Source organism: Rhincodon typus, chromosome 1 (assembly GCF_021869965.1).
Source record: "Rhincodon typus isolate 14 chromosome 1, sRhiTyp1.1, whole genome shotgun sequence".
In the NCBI taxonomy this organism is placed as follows: Eukaryota; Metazoa; Chordata; class Chondrichthyes; order Orectolobiformes; family Rhincodontidae; genus Rhincodon; species Rhincodon typus.
Window position 1 is genome coordinate 24,810,632 of NC_063332.1, and position 21,597 is coordinate 24,832,228.

The 21,597-nt window shown below is 41.6% G+C and overlaps 1 protein-coding gene across 6 annotated transcripts in view; it reads right to left on the minus strand.

Moving 5' to 3' along the window:
- Window positions 1–1,513: 1,513 nt before the first annotated feature.
- ccdc142 (coiled-coil domain containing 142) overlaps window positions 1,514–21,597 on the minus strand; it is a 164,882-nt gene continuing 144,798 nt past the window's right edge. For 5 of the 6 annotated variants that reach the window (XM_048601951.1, XM_048601972.1, XM_048601975.1 and 2 more), the window contains one exon: window positions 18,925–19,824. In XM_048601951.1, coding sequence (XP_048457908.1) covers window positions 19,559–19,824 — 266 coding nt within the window. In that variant the 3' untranslated portion in view covers window positions 18,925–19,558. Of the gene's footprint in view, window positions 1,636–18,924; window positions 19,825–21,597 lie in introns of those variants that run through there. The other variant, XM_048601969.1, reaches the window with a different exon arrangement.

Consider the following 21,597-nt stretch of genomic DNA (forward strand, 5'->3'; position numbering starts at 1 on the left):
ATGTTGACTCTTTCTGACCAGAAAATAAAAGGAGGGACAGAATGTGTGAATGCCATATTGTACCAGGGAACCATAAAAGTGCAGGGAAATTTGATAATACAACAAACCTAAAGGCTTTGTATCTTAATGCACGAAGCATTCAGAATGTGGTAGATGGATTGATGGCACAATTCGAGGTAAACTGAGTTCACAAGGACTTTAAACTACATAAATAGGGGAAGAGCTCAGGAAGGGTTAATAAAGTTTCCAGAACAGTTAGTAGGACAGAGAGTATGGATAAAGTCAGGAATCTAACTTAGGGCACAGCAGATAAGGGGAAAGCTATGAGAAGGAGGCTAATCAATGCAGGATTGAGGGTATTGTACATAAATGCACACAGTGTACAAAACAAGGTGAATGAGCTTGTAGCGCAGATTGAAATTGGTGGGTACAGTATTGTGGGTATGACAGAGATGTGGCTGCAAGGGGATCAGGGCTGGGAATTAAATATTCAAGGATATGTGTCCTATCGAAAGGACAGGCGAGGGGCAGAGTAGCCGAGGTTGCGTTGTTAGTAAGAAATGAAATTAAATCAATAGCAAGGAACAATAAAGGATCAGGAGGTGTAGACTCTGTCTAGGGTAGAGTTTAAAAACCGCAAAGGAGAAAAGACCCTGATCGGAGTTGCGTACAGGCCTCCTAGCAGTAATCAGAATATGGGGAAGTAAATAAATCAGAAGACAAAAAAGGCATGTATGAAATGCACTATTACAATAATCGTGGGGGACTTCAATATGCAGGTGGACTGGGAAAGTCATGTTGGTAGCAAATCCAAGAAAAGGAATTTGTGAATGTCCACGAGATTTTTTTGGAGCAGCTTGTGGCAGACCCCACTAGGGAACAGGCAATTCTGGATTTGGTAATGTATAATGAGGCAGACTTGATAAAAGCATAAGGTAAAAGGATCCCTAGGCGGGGCAGTGACCATAATATGATAGAATTTACCCTGCAGTTTGAGAGGGAGAAGCTGGAATCAGATGTAATGGTATTACAATTGAATAGAGGAGCTGGCCAGGGTTAATTAGAAGGGGAACCTAGCAGGGAAGACAGTGAAGAAACAATGGCAGGAGTTTCTGGGGGTAATTCGGGAGGCACAACAAAAGTTCATCCTAAGGAAGAAGAAACACACAAAGCAACATGGCTGACAGGGGAAGTCAGGGACAGCACAAAAACAAAATAAAAAGCATGCAATGTGATGAAGACAGTTGGAAGCCAGATGATTGGGAAGGGTCCCACAGGACTAGAAAATGGCTAATGTAACACCCTTGCTTAAGAAGGGAGGGAGGCAGAAGACTGGAAATTATAGGCTTAGTCACTGGTAAAATTTGAGAATAAATGAATGAATTAATTAGCTTCAGCTTTATTGTCACATATACTCAATGAGTACAGTGAAAAGTTTATATGTCACCACTTACAGTGCCATCTTAGGTACAAAGGTACCTAAGTACAGCTTCTTTAGTTACAAGATCTTAGAAAATAGAGAAATAAAATGTCCAGCATTGCAGAAATAAAAGTCCAGAACAGCAGTCTTCCAAACCATACCAGCTGGCATGTAGCTTCCAGACCACGTCAGGCTTCACCTTGAAGTATTTGGAACTGCATGGTAAAATAGGGCTGAGTCAGTGCAACTTCATCAAGAGGTGTCTTGTCTGATAAATATGTTAGAATTCTTGGAAGAGATAATGAATAAGTTAGACAAAGGAGAACCAAGGGTCTAGGCCCGAAACGTCAGCCTTCCTGTTCCTCTGTCTACATGGTCACATGGCGGAGCAGACTTGATGGACCAAATGGTCTAATTCTGCTCCTATATCATCTGGTCCTACGCATGACTCCAGCAATGTGGTTAACTTTTAGCAGCTCTCTCATCTATTTTGATTTCCAGAAGGCCTTTGACAAGATGCTGCACAGGAGGCTGCAAAATGAGATAACTGCCCATGGTGTTTGGGGCAAGGTATTGGCATGGATAGGGGATTGGCTGACTGGCAGCGAGTAGGTATAAAGGAGCCTTTTCCATGATGGCAGCCCATGACAGTTGGAGTTCTGCAGGGGTCAGTGATGGGACCACATCTATTCATGTTATACATTAATGATCTGGACGGAAGAATTGAGGGCATTGTTGCTAAGTTTGCAGATGACGCAAAGGTAGCTGGAGGGCCAGGCAGTGTTAAGAAGTGGGGAAGCTCAGAGTGAAGGGACAACCCTTTAGAGCTGAGATGAGGAGGAATTTCTGCACCCAGAAGGTGGTGAATCTGTGGAACTCATTGCCGCAGAAGGCTGTGGAGGTCAAATTTATTTTTATTCATTCACAGGTTGAGGGCGTCACTGGCTCGGCAGCATTTATTGTCCATCCCTAATTGCCCAGAGGGCAGTTCAGTGTCAACCATATTGCTATGGGTCTGGAGTCACATGTAGGCCAGACCAGGAAAGGATGGCAGTTTCCTTCCCTAAAGGACATTAGTGACAATGGATTAATGGTCATCATTCGATTCGTAATTCCAGATATTTATTGAATTCAAATTTCACCATCTGCATGGCAGATTTGAACCCGGGTCCCCAGAACGTTATCTGGGTCTCTGGATTAACAGTCCAGCGATAATACCACTAGGCCACCGCCTCCCCGATAAGTCATTAGAGATAGATAGGTTCTTGATTAGTAAGGGGATCAAGGGTTATGTGGAGAGGGTAGGATAATGGTTTGAGAAATATATAAGCCATGATCACATGGCGGAGCAGACTTGATGGACCAAATGGTCCAACTCTGCTCCTATATCATCTGGTCCTACGCATGACTCCAGCAATGTGGTTAACTTTTAGCAGCTCTGGCAAGTAGGGATGGACAATAATTACATCTTAGCCAGTTACTCCTGCCTCCCATGAATAAATAATAAAATAATTTCTGGAAAGTTACTGAGACTGCATATGCTGTCCCACATTATTGGTTCAGAAACAAGAAATGTTTTTGACCACTATAACCTGTTGTATGTTCCACTGGATATCACATGGGTTAAAAAAAAGTGGAACAGATCCAGTGAAGGTTTTCCACAGTGAGTGTAGAGTTCTCAAAGAGATGTCATTTTAGATTCAATAAAGCTCTAAATGAATAGCTTCCAGCTACGAAGCAACTTACCCAGGCTCAGAGACTGCTTACTTAGTCAAACCACGGTAAATATATCACTAATATGTTCAGGAATGTTATACTTGGATCAGGCAAATGCCTCAATAAGGGCTTCTGTATAACGTATAAATGAAATGTTGGAACTTTTCCCCTGGATCAGGCACCCAGCAACCCAGAATGCACAATCTCTTTACTATTAGGTGACAGTGTCTCTCAATAATCATTCTGTACTATCTCACGCTTCTCTGCTACTTTTCAGCAACATGGAAATTACTTTTTGGGCAACAATATTTCAGCTGTGAATTAATGCACATTCAGTAGAATTAAGGTGACAGTACTAGGTCAGCCAGGTGGACCTCGTAGAATATGAATTCCCTAATTGCGGCTGTTAATCTGGTCCAATCAGGTCCAATCAGGGAGCCCTGGCTGACATATAAGAACAGAAATGTCAGACATCCTGTTCACTCTGAGCGCTGGATCTGAGGGAGCTGGGTCAGTGTCAAAGATCTCCACGTATAAATAAAAGGTGACTTAGTGAAGGTCTGTGGAGTTATTTCAGGGAGCATGTTTGATCAGTGCTGATCTCTGAATCTGATCACCCAATGAATGCCATTAAGGAATACTTTAATCATAAAGCCATGAACTGTTCTTGACATGAGACTTATGTACTTTTTCATAAATTTGTGGCATGGATCTGCTTAACTTCCTTTAAGTATAAATTGTTAATGCTTGTGCAAGTTGATAGGGCTCCAAATTCATCAGATGAGCAGAAATCAATAAAGCATCTTAAGGGGCACGTTTAATGTGATATCAACTAATTATGTTTTCAGACTAATAGATATTAAAATGCTGAGTTAATCTTCAATCTTAATGCAGAAAAAAAATCTGGAAGTTAGGTAATCTTATTCAATACAACTAGAATGCATTTTCTCATACGTGCAATCCTAGAGAATCCTCCACTGCCCTCGCACAAGGGGAGGTTTCATTAGGTTAGAAGAAAATTCTACTCTTCTAATGGATAGCCACATCACATTTGTGCCTGTAACGTCTCTGTCTCTTGTAGCCTTTCCTCTCTTTTCCTGCAGTTAGTTTGTGCTCCTTCGAATATTCTTTTCATTCTTCCAAAGTTTCAATTAATTACCTTACACATCACCCCCTTTCTGACCGCAAAAAACCAACCTTTCCTATTTTAACATTATTTTCTAGGACCTTAGGACTGTGTACAGCTTTACTAGTTCAATCCTTCCTCCCCTCTACAACCGTTAGGTTTTAAAAACCTGATATTTGGCATTTCTGTTCACTAATATTTGATTTATTTTGTCTTCCCTCTTATTATTTTCAACCTTGAGATTTCCTTTCTTCCCTTGTTCTCTTTCTGTAGTTTTGATCACATCGATTCTCCTGGTCATTGTTCCAAACAGTCCACCTCCCTGCTCTTTTCTCTCTCATATAAACCCCTCGAGCCCACTCCCTTGAGCTCACATCCTCATCAATCTCCAGCAAACCACAGGCTGACAATGCACTTAACTTCTTTGCAACTGACATACAACAAACACCTTTATATTGCTGAAAAGATATGTAAAAAAGATTTCATCTTACATTTGTAATTGCTAATGCAAGAACGTCAAATTTTAGATGATCATAAGGTATGCTGATTGGTTGGTGGGTTGACTCTGAGGGGTTGCCAATGGGAATGAAAAACATTGACACTTCTATCCTTGCCATGCCCATGTCATCTAAGCTCCTAGGTGAGATTTTACCCCCATCTCTAACAATGCCAACTTTCCAAAAGCATTATCTTAAAATTCAGCTCCCATCCTTCATACAGTACTACACCGGTGCAAAATCACAAAGGCCATTCTTCATATAGGAGGCCTGGGGTGATAAAATCAAGTTTAAAACAAAAATCACTTGTACAAAAGGTAAGCAGTTTGACCCTTTACTCTTTGGAGTTTAAAATAATTTAAAAGAGCTGTTTATCAAATTGAAACATATACGATTTTGAGGGACTATGACAGGGTAGAGGCTGAGGAGATATTTCCTCTCCCGGGGAATCAAGAATGAGGTATACAAATTAAAAATAAGCCTTCTCCTATTTAAAACAGAAGGAATTAATCTGTCATAATATCATTCATCCCTGATATTCTCTGCCCGAGAAAGCAGTGCGGACAGGATCATTGAATATACTCAATGCTGAGTTCAACAGATTTTTGGTTCTGAAAGGAGTCCAGGGTTATGGTGGATAGGCAGGAAAGAGTAATCAGTCACAATGGGTCAGCCATGATCCCATTGGCTGGAGGGACAAGCCCAAGAGTCTGAATGACCTACTCATGCTCCTATACCTTATGTCCTCAAGTTTGTAAAACAAACTCAGTTCAAACCAATGAAAACAAACAACTAGTAGAATTGTTCATTTCAGATAGTGGAACCATTTCTGCATTGACAATCCACAGAATTGAGACTTGCCATCCAATTAGGGAAGGGGGCACTGAATGCACATAATTTAAAGGTCTACAGGCAGCCATCTCAGTAACTGCATTAGGTGAACTGAACTGGTGTTTTCTGAGTAGAGACATTACAAAACATAGGGGGCAAGTGGATCAAGTCTGTGCCCCACTTCAACACCTCCCTGGAGGTTAAGTTGCAAGAAGTGAAGGCAAGAAGACAACAGCTGTGTCCATAGGACACGAGAACAGCCAGAATGACCCAGCTGGCATGGCTGGAGGTAGCTGAGAGAGTCAGTAGCTGAGGTGTTGTCATTAGAATCTGGAATACCGCAAATGTAACACCTCTATTCGGGGAAGGTGGTAGTGTAGTGGACTAGTAATCGACAACTCCAGGCTAATATTCTGGGGGCATCTGCTTGGATCTCATCATGGCAGGTGAAGTCAATAAAAATGTGAAATAAAATGTTAGACCAATGAACACCATGTAACCATTGTCAATTGTTGTAAAAAAATCCAGCTAGTGCACTCATGTCCTTTATGGATGGAAATTTGCTGGTCTGCATGTGGCTATAGACCTATTAGAAATGTGGTTACCTGGGCAACAATAAATGCTGACCCAGTCAGTGATGCCCACATCCTACAAGCAGATTTTCTTGAAATTAATTATTGATGCTGGCAAGGTAAATGTCGTGCAAAAAAAACAGTTGGTGGCAATTGTCTTCTTCACTGCCTTATCAATCTGCTACATAGGAAGGAACAACTGTATCAACACAGACAAATGTGTCTCTCTGTGAACGTTTTACAGGCAGATGGCACTCATACCCTTCACAATCCTATCTTGTTGCAGAGACAGAGCTTATAAACACTGTTGGGAAACTAGGGGTGAGGTCTTCGCAACCCTGAAGCCCTGAGAATGAGGCCCTGGAGATTGGCAGATTGCCAACAAGCCAGTGGTGGTGATCAGTGTGCAGCAGAAAGAGGCTGAAGGCACAATTTCTTAATCATTTAATGGGATCTGAGCATCTCCAAAGAAATACAAATGCTGCTCTGTGTCCTCAACACCAAGGCTACCTTAAGCATTTGCAGCCAGAGCACGGAGGAGAGCAGGCTGTCTCCACAATCTGCTCCAGTCATAGGCGTGGCATTACACAGACTGAGGACACAGAATTGATCTAATTTATCAAATGGTATTCACTTGGATGTGTTCTTTGTTTTCACTGTCACGTCAATGTACCTACGTGCGATAAAACTGTGTGTATCGGCTAACTTCTTAATTGTCAGTGACCCATTGCACATTGATCATGAGCAGAAACCTGGCTGTGACAGCAATGAGTGTGGACTCAGTGTTAAAAAGGAAGAGGTAGCAGCTTGGGATGCCCTGAAACAAGGAGATTTGTATGTTGTGATCAGCATGCATTTGCAGCCACAACAGATGCCACACAGGCCCAGGTGTCAAGAGTGCAGTGAGGAAGTCCCACACTCAGGTTATTCCTGCTTGGCTGGACGACATCCACATTTCACTAGTGAGATCACTGAATCATAGAGTCCCTACATTGTGGAAACAGGCCCTTCGGCCCAACAAGTCCACAACGACCCTTGGAGCATCCCACCCGTCCCCCGAAAACCCACCTAATCTACACATCCCTGACCACTAGGAGAAATTTAGCTTGGCCAATCCACCATCTTCGGACTATGGGAGGAAACCAGAGCACCCAGAGGAAACCCACGCAGACACGGGGAGAATGTGCAAACTAAACACAGACAGTTGCCTGAGGGTGGAATCAAGCCTGGTCCCTGGCGCTGTGAGGCAGCAGTGCTAACCACTGAGCCACTGGGTCACCCTAGTGGGTAGGACATTAGGCACAGGCACCAGCACAAACTTTGGATAGGCAATTTCCAATCATTGATTTTCGTCTTCCCTTTCCTCCTCTGAGGATGTTGAGCGCTCATCACCCTTGGCCATTGTCAGTTCTACTCTTCTCTGTAGCACTGAGTTGTGAAGAGTACAGGACACCACCACTGATACCTTTGATGGGTCCTATTGGAAGGTGCCCCAGAATGGTCAAAGCACTGCACTTCAGCATGCTCAGTGGCTGCCCTTGTCATCAGCTTTGTGGGTGTACTTACACCAAACGGACTGCAGAAGTTCAAAAAGGCAGCTCATCACCACCCTTTGTTTTATTCAATCATGGGATGTGTGTACCTTTGGTAGGGCCAGAAATTATTGCCCATCCCTAACTGCCCTTGAGGTGATGGTGAGCTGACTCTTGAGCAGCTGCAGTCCATTTGGTGTACATACATCCACAATGCTGTTGGGGAGGGAGTTCCGGGAATCTTGAGGGCAATTAAGAACGGACAATTAATACTGGCCCCACTAGAGATGCCCATATCCCATCAATGAGTAAAATGAAATAAGGCAGACAGAATTTAAAACAAAGAAATGTGAAATGATTCATTTTCACAGAAGGGTTATGGAGAGACAGACTCAATGAACAGTTCTAAAGAGTGTCCAAAGATAGAAGGACCTGGGAGTTTATTTTTATTGATCCTTGGAACAAGTGGGATAGTTGATTTCATAAATAGAGATGTAACAGAGCAGACAATCTTGGAAATGGGAAATATTTAATTCCCTGAACAAGGCACCAATCTTTTTCGGTGCAGTAGGAATGGGACAGGTTGTATTTCACATGTGTTTTCCTGGAAGGAGCTGCCCAAAGATGTCAGCTGCTGCATCCACATGTGTCTAATTTCAGTGTCATTGATGTCTGAAATGTGACACGTGCAGGTTAGGTCTGGTGTGTGAGCAGGTCTAACATCTGTGCATTCATTCAGAGTCACAATACCCTTTTGCAGAAGTAAGGGACCCCTTTGAATATTGTTCCGAGATAAATTTGAAATACCTTTTTGGAGAGGTAAGGTGCCCTTTGGGGACAATGATGATAAGTGAGGAGAAAGTATGTATTGCTGGTTCTGAACTCTGATCAACTGGCCTTTAAAAGACTCCCACAAAAAGAGAAATGGCTGGAAAAACTCAGCAGGTCAGACAGCATCCCACCAAGGCAGATGGTGGAATTTGAATTCAGTAAAAATATCTGGAATTAAGAATCTCATGATGACCATGAATCCATTGTCAATTGTCAGAAAAACCCATCTGCTTTTCTAATGTCCTTTAGGGAAGGAAACTGCCATCCTTACCTGGTCTGGCCTACATGTGACTCCAGACCCACAGCAATGTGGTTGACTCTGAACTGCCCTCTGGCAATTAGAGATGGGTAATAAATACTGCCTAGCCAGTGATGCCCTCATCCCGTTAATGAACAAAAAAAAATCTGTGGAGAGAAAGCAGAGTTAACGTTTCGGGTCTCATGACCTTTTTTCAGGACTGTTCACTGATACTGGGAGTAATCCTGAGATTACTGTTCTCGAGGATTTGCTTTTAAAATTCCTTCTCAATTCCCTAAAATCTGTTTCCAAGACATCACCCCTCTTCCTCCTTATGTTGTGGACCACGCCCTCTGGCTATTCACCATGCAATAACCTGTGGCCGCTCTATGGCATTCTTGACCTTGCCATCAGGGAACCAACACACTATTCTGAAATCACATTTGCTGCTGCAAAAAAATGCCAGTTTAGTCCCCTGACTGTAGAACCCACTATTATTATTGTTCTTCCACTCTTCCTCCTCCCTTTCGGTACAGCTGAATCACTTGTGGTGCCACAGATTTGGTTCTGGTTGCATTTCCCTGAGAAACCAATAACTTCACAAGTATCCATAATGGAAAACAATTTTGCAAGCAAGGTAGACTAAGCAGACTCCACACTGCCTATCTGGTTCTCTTAAAATGCTGGCGGTCCCCCAGTGGGCTATATGCTTCTAACCTATGGTTTGATTATCTCCCACAATGTGCTAACCATAGGTTAGAAGCACATAGCAAACTGGGGGACCCTTTCTAGTTTAACAACGTCTTTCCTATAGCAGGGAGACCAGAATTGAATGCAGTATTCTAAAAGTGGCCTCACCCAATGTCCCATACAGCCCCAACATGACATCTCAACTCTTATACTCAATGCTCTGATCAATGAAGGCAAGCACGCCAAATGCCTTCTTCACCACCCTGTCGACCTGCGACTCCATTTTCAAGGAAATATGAACCTGCAACCCAAGGTCTCTTTGTTCAGCAACACACCCCAGGGCACTATCATTTACTGTATAATTTCTGCCCTCGTTTACCTCAGCAAAATGCACCACCTCACATTTATCTAAATTAAAATCCATCTGCCAATCCTCGGCCCACCTGCCCATCTGATCAAGGTCCCGTTGTAATCTGAGATAGTCTTCTTCACTGTCCACTGTATCACCTATTTTGGTATCATCTTACTAACCACTCCTCCTATATTCACATCCAAATCATTTATATAACTGACAAAAAACAGTAAACCCAGCACAATCCTTGCAGCACACAGCTGGTCACAGGCTTCCAGTCCAAAAAAAACAATCTTCTATCACACCTGAGATAACAAGGTGTAGAGCTGGATGAACACAGCAGGTCAAGCAGCATCAGAGGAGCAGGAAAGCTGACGTTTTGGGCCTAGACCATTCTTCAGAAAGACCCTTCTTCTATCACACCCTCTGTCCCCTACCTTCAAGCCGATTTTGTACCCAATTGGCTAGCTCTCCCTGGATTTCATGTGATCTAACGTTGCTAACTACTCTACCATGCAGAACCTTGTCGAACGCCTTAGTGAATTTTATATTGGCAATGTCTACCACTCTGCCTTCACCAACCTTTTTCATCTCTTCAAAAAACTCAATCAGGTTAGGGAGACACGATTTCCCATGTACAAACTCATGTTGATTTTCCCATCCAAATGCATGAATTTCTGTCCCTCACAATCCCCTCCGACAACAAATAATGCACACTTGATTTTCCACATTCTGCAGAATGTACATTTGACTAGGCCGAACAGTACAGTACCATACAGTAACTTCAAAAACGATTTATTATAAATAAATCAAGTAGAATAACTTACCAGGTATTCACCAAATAGCTTTATCCCTGTAGTAAAGAAGGATCCAATAACCAGGGGCTGACAAAGGCAGAAAAAGATAGGAGTACCTCCTTCCTTTTGCTGAGCTCTCTCTAACTCATTGAACTATTGTGACAATACTTTTGACTGGATTTGATTTGATTTATTGTCACGTGTATCTAAGTACAGTGAAAAGTTTTGTTTGTGAGCAGTACAATAAGCAAAGACATACAGATTGTAGGGTGAAAAACAGGACATGTGCTAGGCAAGATCAACATTCACAAGGTCAGATCATTTGAAGTTAGAGAGTCCATTCATCAGTCTAATAATGGCAGGGAAGAAACTGTTCTTGAACTATGGTTTTAAGAGGTGTATTTTGTCCATTTTTAATGAAGAGACGCTGGTACATAGCGGTTTGTTCCAAGCCAATAAAGGAAACAGCTTGTGAGGCGTTGGGGGCCTTTTTTTGAAAAGTTGGAACAATAGAAGCTGCATGAATAGGTAAAGTCAGGCTCCCACAGAACCAGGGTTTTAGGTTAGCTTTCAGCAGTTGCTGGGATTTTAAAGTCGGCTGTGAAAGCCGTTATTCCTCTGTTAAAGCTAAAAGCTGAAGTTCTCTCTGATGCCAGAATTGCATGTAGGACAATCTATTTTACTGAATTTGCCTTTGCCAAGTGTGTTTTTTTGGGATGTTACTATATTGGAACAGTTGCTGTTTAGTAGTTAAAGAATATTATTCTGCTCAGTTTTCCAATGGAGTTAAATTATTCCAATTCTTTTTTTGTTTTTATTTTAACTATAGAGTAAGAATAAAGTACGTTTTGCTTAAAGCTAAGTAGTGTAACTAATCGAATTACATCTGGAACACAGCACATTACACTTGTTTTTAAATGAGATAAAAGTTAGGATCTAGCCACCTCATTAATCAGCTGCAGCTTTCTAAGAGAGCTTTTACACCCATTTTAAAGTTGGGATAAAGTTTATTTTAACTTAGAATAATTTTTACCTGATGTACGAGAACTAGGAAATTTAGGTCTTTGGCAAGAGATTCAAGGGGCACGTTAGTGAGTTCTTTTTGCAGTGAACATTAATGATCTGGAAGTCACTGCTGATGAGAGAAATGGTGAAGGATTATTGAGAAATTATCTTGTAGGGCTAATGGAACAGAATAGGGGAAAGGAGACTGGTTAGTTTGTTCTATAGACAGCCAGCATTGAATTGGTGGAACAAGTAACCCTCTGTGCTGTAACAACTCTATGGCTATGATTTTCTAACTTTGGAAAAAAATCAGGAAAGTGGCACTAGCTGAGTAGTTTCCACAGAAATCTTCCAGCTTTTACATATGCACAATTGGCCAAACAGCCTCCTTTTGTGATATAAGAATTCTACAATTTAGTGAAATGAATACTGAAAGAATAAACATGCAAAATATACCATCAGTCACATGGATTGAATGTTCCAAAGAAGGAACCGCAAAAATTCCAAGTCAGGATGAGGAATGACTTGAAGGGGAACTTTCAGGTGGGATTGTTCCCACATATCTGTTGCCATTGTCTTTCTAGATGGTATTGGTTTGGAAGATGCCATCCTTGGTAGAAAGTATGATCTTGATTAGGTACATTCTCATTGTCTCCAGGTGGCAAACCCACAAATTGCCTGTACATAGCTAGTAATGCCAGCTGTGGTAGCATTTGTGCCTCTCAGTCAGAAGATGATGAGTTTAAGTCCCATGAGTACACAAATTAAGGCTGATAGCCTACTGCAGTGCTGGGAGACAGCTGCACTGTTAGAGATGCTGCGTTTACAATGACACTTATGACCAAGGCTGTATCTGTCCTCTAGAATCATAGAATCTCTACAGTGTGGAAAAAGGCCATTTGGTCCATCGAGTCTGCAATGACCTACTGAACAGCATCCCACCCAGATGAAGCCCTCACCCTATTACTCTAACCCTGCACTTAGCACAGTTAACCCAACTAGTCTACACATCCCCAGACACTACAGGGCAATTTAGCATAGCCAATCCACCTAAACTGCACATCCCCAGGTACACACAAGATCCTATAGCACTATTTTGAAGAGCAAGGGAGTTATCAAACTATCATGGCCAATATATACCTCAATAAACATAAGGCCAGATTATCTAATCATTAACACATTTCTATTTGTTGGAGCTTGCTGTGCATAAACTGGTTGCTGGCTCCTTTGTTACCAAAATGGTCCATAAAGGGAATAGGGAGAGAGGAATAATGATCAGAAATTTAAAAATAGCTCCACTGTCCCAGGAGATTACTACAGTTTACAATTATACTGAAATAATATTTTAATTTAATAATTTCCAAGACTCAATAGATCTTGCTAATTTTCAATTCATTATATTTGGCAGTCAATGCAACATTGAGTATTAGGTGCCGAGTAGCAGTTAGTTATTTAACTAAGCAGGTACATCATAGATATAATGCTAACATTGTCTTAATACTGATTTAATATAATGATTACTCCACTTCCTTGATGGCAATATGGGATGAGCGATAAATGCTGGCCTTGCCAGAAATTCTCACATTCCAAGAACAAATTTTAAACAATTGGAAATCTATAGATGCAGATATCCAAATGTCTACTTAGAATCAGCTGACAAATAAAGAAAAATGATTATTTATCTTGAAGTGACGAAAATGACATAAAATAGCATTATAAAGTTCTTCCCATGAACACCAGATGTCACAAGTAAGTGGGAAGGCAAGGGTTGAAGATGACACAAATAATCTGCCGTGTCATATTCACAGGTTAAGTAAATGTGCAAAAACTTGGCAGATGATGTGGGAAAGTGTGAGGTTATGCAACTTGGGGAGAAGAACAGGAGCAAATTATTATTTAAATGGAGAAGGACTGCAGAAATCTGCAGGTCAGAAGAATTTGGGAGTCCTTGAGCATATGTCATGAAAAGCTAGCATATAGGATCAGCAGAGAACACAGAAGGCAAATGGAATGTTGGCCAAAATTTCAAAGGTAATGAAATATAAAAACAGGGAGTCTAACTAAAACTATACAAGACCACATCTAGCATTCTGTGAACAGTTTTGGTCCCCATACCCAAGGCTAGACTGCCAGTGGAGGCAGTCCAGAGAAGATTCAGGTATGCAGGGATTTTCTCTAATGCCAGGTGTGCAGGGATTTTCTTATGAGGAGTGGTTGAGTAGCTTGGGTTTGTACTTGTTGGACTGCGGGGAGCAATCGGAGGGCAGAGCAGTGACACAGGGTGAGTATAAAACTAACTGAGCTCAGGGATCATGGCCTAGTCTGCAGGGAGCAGTCGGAGGGCAGAGCAGCAGCATAGAGTGAGTATAAAACTAACTGAGCTCAGGGATCGCAGCTTAATCTGCAGGGAGCAGTCGGAGGGTGGAGCAGCAGCACAGAGTGAGTATAAAACTAATTGAGCTCGGGGGCACTGTGTAGCTGCAAAAGAAAAACTGGAATGTTGTCACAGAGAAGCTGTGACCTGATTGGCAGGTAGGAAATCTGCATTAAAATTGAAAAAGAACATAGCAAAGAAGTATTAATAAATTAACTCATTAATAAATTTGTATACATTAATAAAGGATTCTTCTAATTAGAGATGGCTGGGCAGATGAAGTGCTGTAGCTGTATGATGTAGAAGCTGGCAGTTCCCATTGCATCTGCAGCAAGTTGGTTCCTCGAGGAACTTTGGCTGAGAGTTACCGAGCTGGAATATGACCATTAAACACTGCGGCACACCCAGGAGGGGGAGAAGTACCTGGACGCTTTGTTTCAGGAGGTGGTCACACTTGGTAGATTAAGTACTTCAAATTCAAGTCGGTGATCGGGGCAGCAGTTTGTGATTGCAAGTGAGGGAGGTTAGGGAATCCTGAATTCAGGAACAGAGGAGCCTCAGCTCTTGACCTTGTCTAACATGTATGAAGTACTTGCTTCCTATGAGGATGAGGAAAAGGGCTGTAGGGAGGATGAGCCAGCTGACCACTGCACTGTGGTACAGGAGGCCATTCAAGAGGGGGGAGCAAAAAGACAAGTGGTAGCTGTAGGGTACTCTATAATTAGCATCCTTTGTAAGGAGGATCAAGAGTCCCTCATGGTGTGTTGCCTGCCCAGTGCCAGGGTGAGAGACGTTTTTGACCGGCTTGAAAGGATATTGAAGCAGGGGGACGAGAATCCAGTTGTTGTGATCCACGTTGGGTCAAACAACATAGGCAAGGCTGAAGGAGGACCTGTTGGGGATTATCAAGCACTCGGGACAAAATTAAGGAACAGGTCCTCAAGGGTTATAATCTCTGGATTACTACCAGAGCCATGTGCAAATTGGCTTAGGGATAAGAAAATTAGACAAGTAAACACGTGGCTAAAGGAGTGGTGTGGGAAAGAGGGGTTCTACTTCATAGGGAATTGGCATCAGTTTTGGAACAGGAGGGATCTGTAATGTTGGGACAGTCTCCACCTGAACCAATCCAGAACCAGTGTTCTAGCAAAAAAGGTAAATAGGGTGGTCACTAGGACTTTACACTAGTGAATTGGTGGGAAGGGAAGGGGGTAACGACAGGAAGTGTAATGGTAAATAGAAAAGAAATCAGCAGGTTAGCATGTGTGCAGGAGGGCTTAACTACATCGAAGACTACAAAGCAAGTTAATAGGAAGGAAAACTCAGGCGATATTATTATTGGAGATGTTAGAATTCAAAAAGAGCGTTTAAAAACTAGCATAAAGGTACTTTAGCCGAATGCTTGTAGCATTCGAAACAGGGTAGATGAGTTAATGGCACGAAGCATTGTGAGTGAGTATGATTTAGTAGCCATTACGGAGTCATGGTTGCAGGACTGTTACAACTGGGAATTAAATATCCAAGGGTATCAGACTATGTGGAAGGATAGACAGGAAGGTAAGGGGAGTGGTGTAGCTCTGATATTTATCAGGCACTAGTGAGAGGTGATATAGCTTCTATGGAGAACAAGGTTGAATCCATTTGGGTGGAAATTAGAAATTCTAAGAAGAAAAAGTCACTGATAGGCGTAGTCTATAGGCCACCAAATAATAACATCACATTGGGGCAGGCAATAAACAAAAGTAAATACTTGTAAAAATGGTACAGCAATTATTATGGGGGATTTTAATCTACATGTCGATTCGTCAAACCAGGTCAGTCAAGGCAGCCTTGAGGAGGAGTTCATTGAATATATTAGCGATAGCTTTCTTCTTGAACAGTATGTAATGGAACTGAAGAGGGAGCTAGCTATCCTAGATCTGGTCCTGTGTAATGAGACAGGAATAATAAGTAATCTCATAGTTAGGGTTTCTCTTGGAAGGGGCGATCACAGTATGGTTGAATTTAGAATACAGATGGAAAGTGAGAAGATAAAATCCAATACCAGGGTCCTGTGCTTAAACAAAGAAGACTACAATAGGATGAGGGAGGAGTTGCCTAAAGTAGACTGGAAACAAAGACTTTATGGTGAAACAGCTGAAGAATAGTGGAGGACCTTCAAAGCAATTTTTTAAAGTGCTCAGCAAAAGTGTATACCAGTGAAAATGAAGGACTGTAGAAAAAGGGGTAATCAGCTGTGGCTGCCTAATGAAATAAGAGGGGCTATCAAATTGAAAGATAAGGCACACAAAGTGGCAAAGACCAGTGGAAAACTAGCAGATTGGGAAAACTTTAAAGGTCAACAGAAAGCCACAAAATAACTATAAAGAAAAGCAAGACAGATTGAGAGTAAATTAGCTCAGAATATAAAGACAGATAGCAAACGTCTCTACAAATATATAAAATGAAAAAGAGTGGCTAAGGTAAACATTGGTCCTTTTAGATGATGACAAGGGGAATTTAAAATGGGAAATAGCCGAGGAACAGGTATTTTGTGTTGGTATTCACAGTAGAAGACATGAATAACATGCCAGTAATTGGTGACAAGGAGACTAAGGTAGGTGACGACCGAGAAATTATCATTATCATGAAAGTGGTAGTGTTGGGCAAGCTAATAGAGGTAAAGGCAGGCAAGTCTCTTGGCCTGATAGAATGCATCCCAGGGTACTACAAGAGATGGCAGGAGAAATAGCAAATGTGCTCATGGTAATTTTCCAAAATTAGCTGGACTCTAGGGCAGATCCAGCAGATTGGAAAATAGCAGATGTGGTGCCATTGTTTAAAAAAGGAGGTAGACTAAAGATGGGGAATTATATAACGGTTAGCTTAACTTCTGTAGTGTGGAAAATGCTTGAATCTATCATCAAGATAGAAATAATAAGACTTTAAGATAGAAATTGTCCCATTGAGCTGATGCAGCACGGATTCATGAAGGGTAGATCACGTTTAACTAATTTACTGGAATTCTATGAAGACATTACAAGCGCAGTAGACAATGGGGATCCAGTAGATGTGTTGTTACTGGATTTCCAAAAGGCATTCGACAAGGTACCGTGCAAAAGGCTGCTACATAAGATAAAGGTGCACAGCATTACAGGCAATGTATTAGCATCGATAAAGGATTGGTTAACTAACAGGAAGCAAACAGTAGGATAAGTGAGTGCTTTTCTGGTTGGTAATCAGTGACTAGTGGTGTGCCTCTGGGATCAGTGTTGGGACTGCAATTGTTTACAATTTACTTAGAGAATTTGGAGTTGGGGACCACGTGTAGAATGTCAAAGTTTACGGATGACACTAAGAGAAGTGGTAGAGCAAAGTGTGCAGAGGACTCTGGAAGTTTGCAGAGGGATATAGATAGTTTAAGTGAGTGGGAAAAGGTTTGGCAGATGGAGTAAAATGTTGATAAATGTGAAGTCAACCATTTTGGTAGGAAAACAGTAAAAAGGACTATTATTTGAATGGTAAAAATTTATAGCATGCTGCTGTGAAGATGGACTTGAGTGACCTTGTGTATGAATCGCAGAAGGTTGGTCTGCAGTGCAACAGGTAATTAAGAAGGCAAATGGAATTTTGTCCTTCATTGCTACACGGATTGAGTTTAGAAGCAGGAAGGTTATGTTACTGCTGTATAGGGTACTGGTAAGGCTACACCTGGAGTACTGCATGCAATTTTGATCTCCTTACTTGCAAAAGGATGTACTGGCACTGGAGGGAGTGCAGAGGAGATTCACTAGGTTGATTCTGGAGTTGACAGGGCTGGCTTATGAGGACAGACTGAGTAGACTGGGATTATATTCATTGGAATTTAGAAGAATAAGGGGGGACCTTATAGAAACATATAAAATTATGAAAGGAATAGATAGGATAGAAGCAAGGAGGATGTTTCCACTGGCAAGTGAAACTAGAACAAGAGGGCACAGCCTCAAAATTAGGGGGAGCAGATTTAGGACTGAATTGAGGAGGAACATCTTCACCCACAGGATTGCGAATCTGTGCAATTCCCTGCCCAGTGACGTAGTTGAGGCTTCCTCATTGAATGTTTTTAAAGCTAAGATGGATAATTTTTTTGAACGGTAAAAGAGTTAAGGGTTATGGTGAGAGGAAGGTAAGTGGAGCTGAGGCCACGAAAAGATCAGCCATGATCTATTGAATGGTGGAGCAGCCTCGAAAGGCCAGATGGCCTACTCCTGCTCCTGGTTCTTAAGCTAACAGACCATTTTGAAATACATAAAATTTTCATGGTCTTGACAAGGTAGATTCAACAAGATCATTTCCCCTTGTGAGAAAGTCTAAGACCAGAAGGCATAACCTCAGAGTAAGGGTAAACCATTTGAGACAGAGATGAGGAGAAATTTGCTCTCTGAGGGTAGTGAATCTGTGGAATTCTTTACTGCACAGAGCTGTTGAGCCTGGGCCATATATTCAAGGCTGAGATTGAAAATCCTTCTATCAGAAAATGATTCAAGGGTTATGGGGATAAGGCAGGAAAGAGGGATTGAGAATGATCAGCCATAATTTCACTGCATGGTAGGGCAGACTAAACAGCTTACTTCTGCTTCTACATCTTATAGTTTTATAATATAACAGTCTACAGATCTGCACCCAAGACACTAATCTGTCCTTTCCCTTTTGGGAAAGTTTATAGAACTTATTTGTAGCATGGGGGTGGTTCCTTAATGAATTACTTCTGTTCAGGTTTTGCTTCTATGTTGTGAATGAATACCTTGTCTCTCTACCCCACTGACCTAGCACCTCTCCCCACAGTTGTACATGCTACCCATACAAGAAGAATGTGTGTTGGACACAACTGTACAGGAACTCAGCTGTTGTCACAAACTGAATGCAACATCAATCAATGCCTTATAAAGAGGCTGCGTGGATTCAAAATAAGTTAGGACTTGGTGCAAAGAGGAACATTACATTTTTAATGTTTGTGATTTGAATACAAAATCTTCTATAGGAAAGATAATTAAAGACTGCAGGCACACATTATAGTTTCTTTTGCCTGACTCATACAACTAAGCAACTTCCAAGTTTCAATATTACAAACAATTTTGGAGGCAGTATAAAACACCCAAAGATTAGAACTTTAGGAATAATGGCCCATTATGGTTCAGCGTTCCTTGTATTTAAAAGTATGATAAATTATTATGTTGTACATTTGAGTCAAAAAGTACTGGCTTTCAAAATAGCATTCTGAACTCCCTCAAAGACAAGACAACATAAAATCAGCAGTAACACAAATGGTCAAAAAATAATATCTACAGCTTTACCTTGCAAAGCTATATGAAAGGCATTTCACCAGCTACTGTAGTGCCAATGTTGCAGAATGACAAGATGACAAGACTGCTCGAGACTATCCTGTGAATTTGGCTAAATTACTGATCATACAGAAGTCTGGGTTGCTCAAGACCATGAAATTAGCAACACATTTATTTAACTTCAAAATAATTTTAAAAATACATTAAAGTGCTTTGTCGTAAATACATTTCTGTGAATCAACTATTCAAAATAATAAACCACAACAGCACTGACAGGTCACTGTTCTGCAGTTGTATTTACACAAGGCAAGCGGAGAACATTCCGACGCCTGTTGCTGTCCATTCGCAGGGCGAGCCACTCCTGCTGATTTACGGCTAAATAAGACTCTGGGTGCCCGGTTGCTTTAAGCTTATTCAGCACATCAGACCCTGTGGATGCTTCAGGCTGAAATTTTGCTCGAATTCTTTCAGTCCGCAAATCCAGGCTGTCAAGACTGTTCAGGCTCCCATGACTGAAATCAACTGTCCTGGTTGAAGAAGAGCCTACAGTAAAGAGAAAAAAAAAATCAAAGAATCAAAAAGCCTGTTCTCGTGAACCTATGATAGATCATGAACAGGTTAAAATGTTTGAGCCACAAAAGTACTGTTGCTCTCAGTAACAGGGCTGCATGTGGGCTCTTGCCCGGGGCCCATCCTTTCCCATCTGCTTTCCTTCTTTGTTTTACATTTGCTTCTGCTCTTTTCTTTTGTTCTATTTTCCTTTTCTTTTGTTTTTTTTCTTCTTCTTTTCCATAGTGGTTGGTTAGCAGTACCGGCACACCAGCAAGAGTGGGCCGCATGTAGAGTGGCAGACGTGGCTTCTCCAGGCAATTGGAGGCAGCAGCAGATGGATGCATTCTTCCACCATTCGGGGCCTGTAGCAGTGGCAGCGATGTGGTTCTCCTGGTGTTCAGAAGCGGTATTAGCAGCAGTGAGGTAGTATTCCTGGCATTCGGGGCTAGCGGCAGTGGCAGCAGACTCGTTGAGAGGGCTGCGCCAGTAAGGCAACATCTGCAGCTGAAGCGAGACTCGTGGCCTGGCAGCGGCCTGCTCTCATGGTGGAGCCAGGGACTCTTGGTTGCAGACTGAGTGTTCAGCGGCATCAATGAAGTGGGCCCAGCGGCTAAGAAATGGCACCTAAATTGGAGTGATTCCTACATTGGTGGGTCTGGTGCAGGCAGAGGCGGGGCAGTGGAGGTCTCCCTTGAGGCTAGGTGCTGGCATGGACTGGTTCGGAAAAACTGATATTCTGAATTTTATACTTCTTCATTTTTCTAATTTATTCTTATGACCTATAATGCTGGGCTATTTCTTTCTTTACTTGTCTAATTTTGTTTTGCATTCTAAGAATTTGATCTTCAGTTTCTGCTAGATACCTTTGTACCTAAGATGGTGCTGTAATGCTGCAACTTTAAGCTTTTCACTGTATTCATTTGAGTACATGTGACAATAAAGTAATTCAATTCAATTCAATAGTACACAGCTGACATTAATATCAAATCCGCAGCTGATAAAAGCATTTTATGATGACAGAATGGAGAACTATTGCTGTGACAGAAATGTAAGAACATGAGAAATAGGAGCAGGAGTAGGTCATTTGGCCCATCAAGCCTGCAGCTCCACTTATCCGCCTTTTCACCATAAGACTAAATTCCTTTACTGTTCAAAAATCTATCTTTGCCTTAAAACATTCGATGAGGGAGCTTCAACTGCTTCAGTGGGCATGGAATTCCACAGATTCACAACCCTTTGGGGGAAGAAGCTCCTCCTCGACTTTGCAGCTATTATAAAGGATGTAATAACAGAATATCGAGGAAAAGAATGGTAAATAGGACAGAGTCAACATGGGATTTATGAGAGAAAAGTCATATTTGATAAACATTGAATTTTTTTTAGGATATTACTTGTAGTATTGATAAGGGAGAACCAGTGGATGTGATGATTTGGACTATAGAAGTCTTTCAATAAGATCCCCCATAACATGTTAGTAAATAAAATTAGACTGCACAGCGTTGGATGAAATGTATTCATAAACATTGATAATTGGTTACTAGTCAGAAATAAGAAAGTAGAAATAAATGGATCACTTTCAGGATGTCAGGCTGTTATTTGTGGGGTACCAAAAGTATCAGTGCTAGGTCCACAACTGTTAACAAAATGTATAATGATTTGGATGTGGAGACCAATTATAATATTTCCAAAATTTGCTAATGCCATAAAATAAGTGTGATGTGGAGGTGCCAGTGCTGGACTGGGGTGGACAAGGTCAGAAGTCAC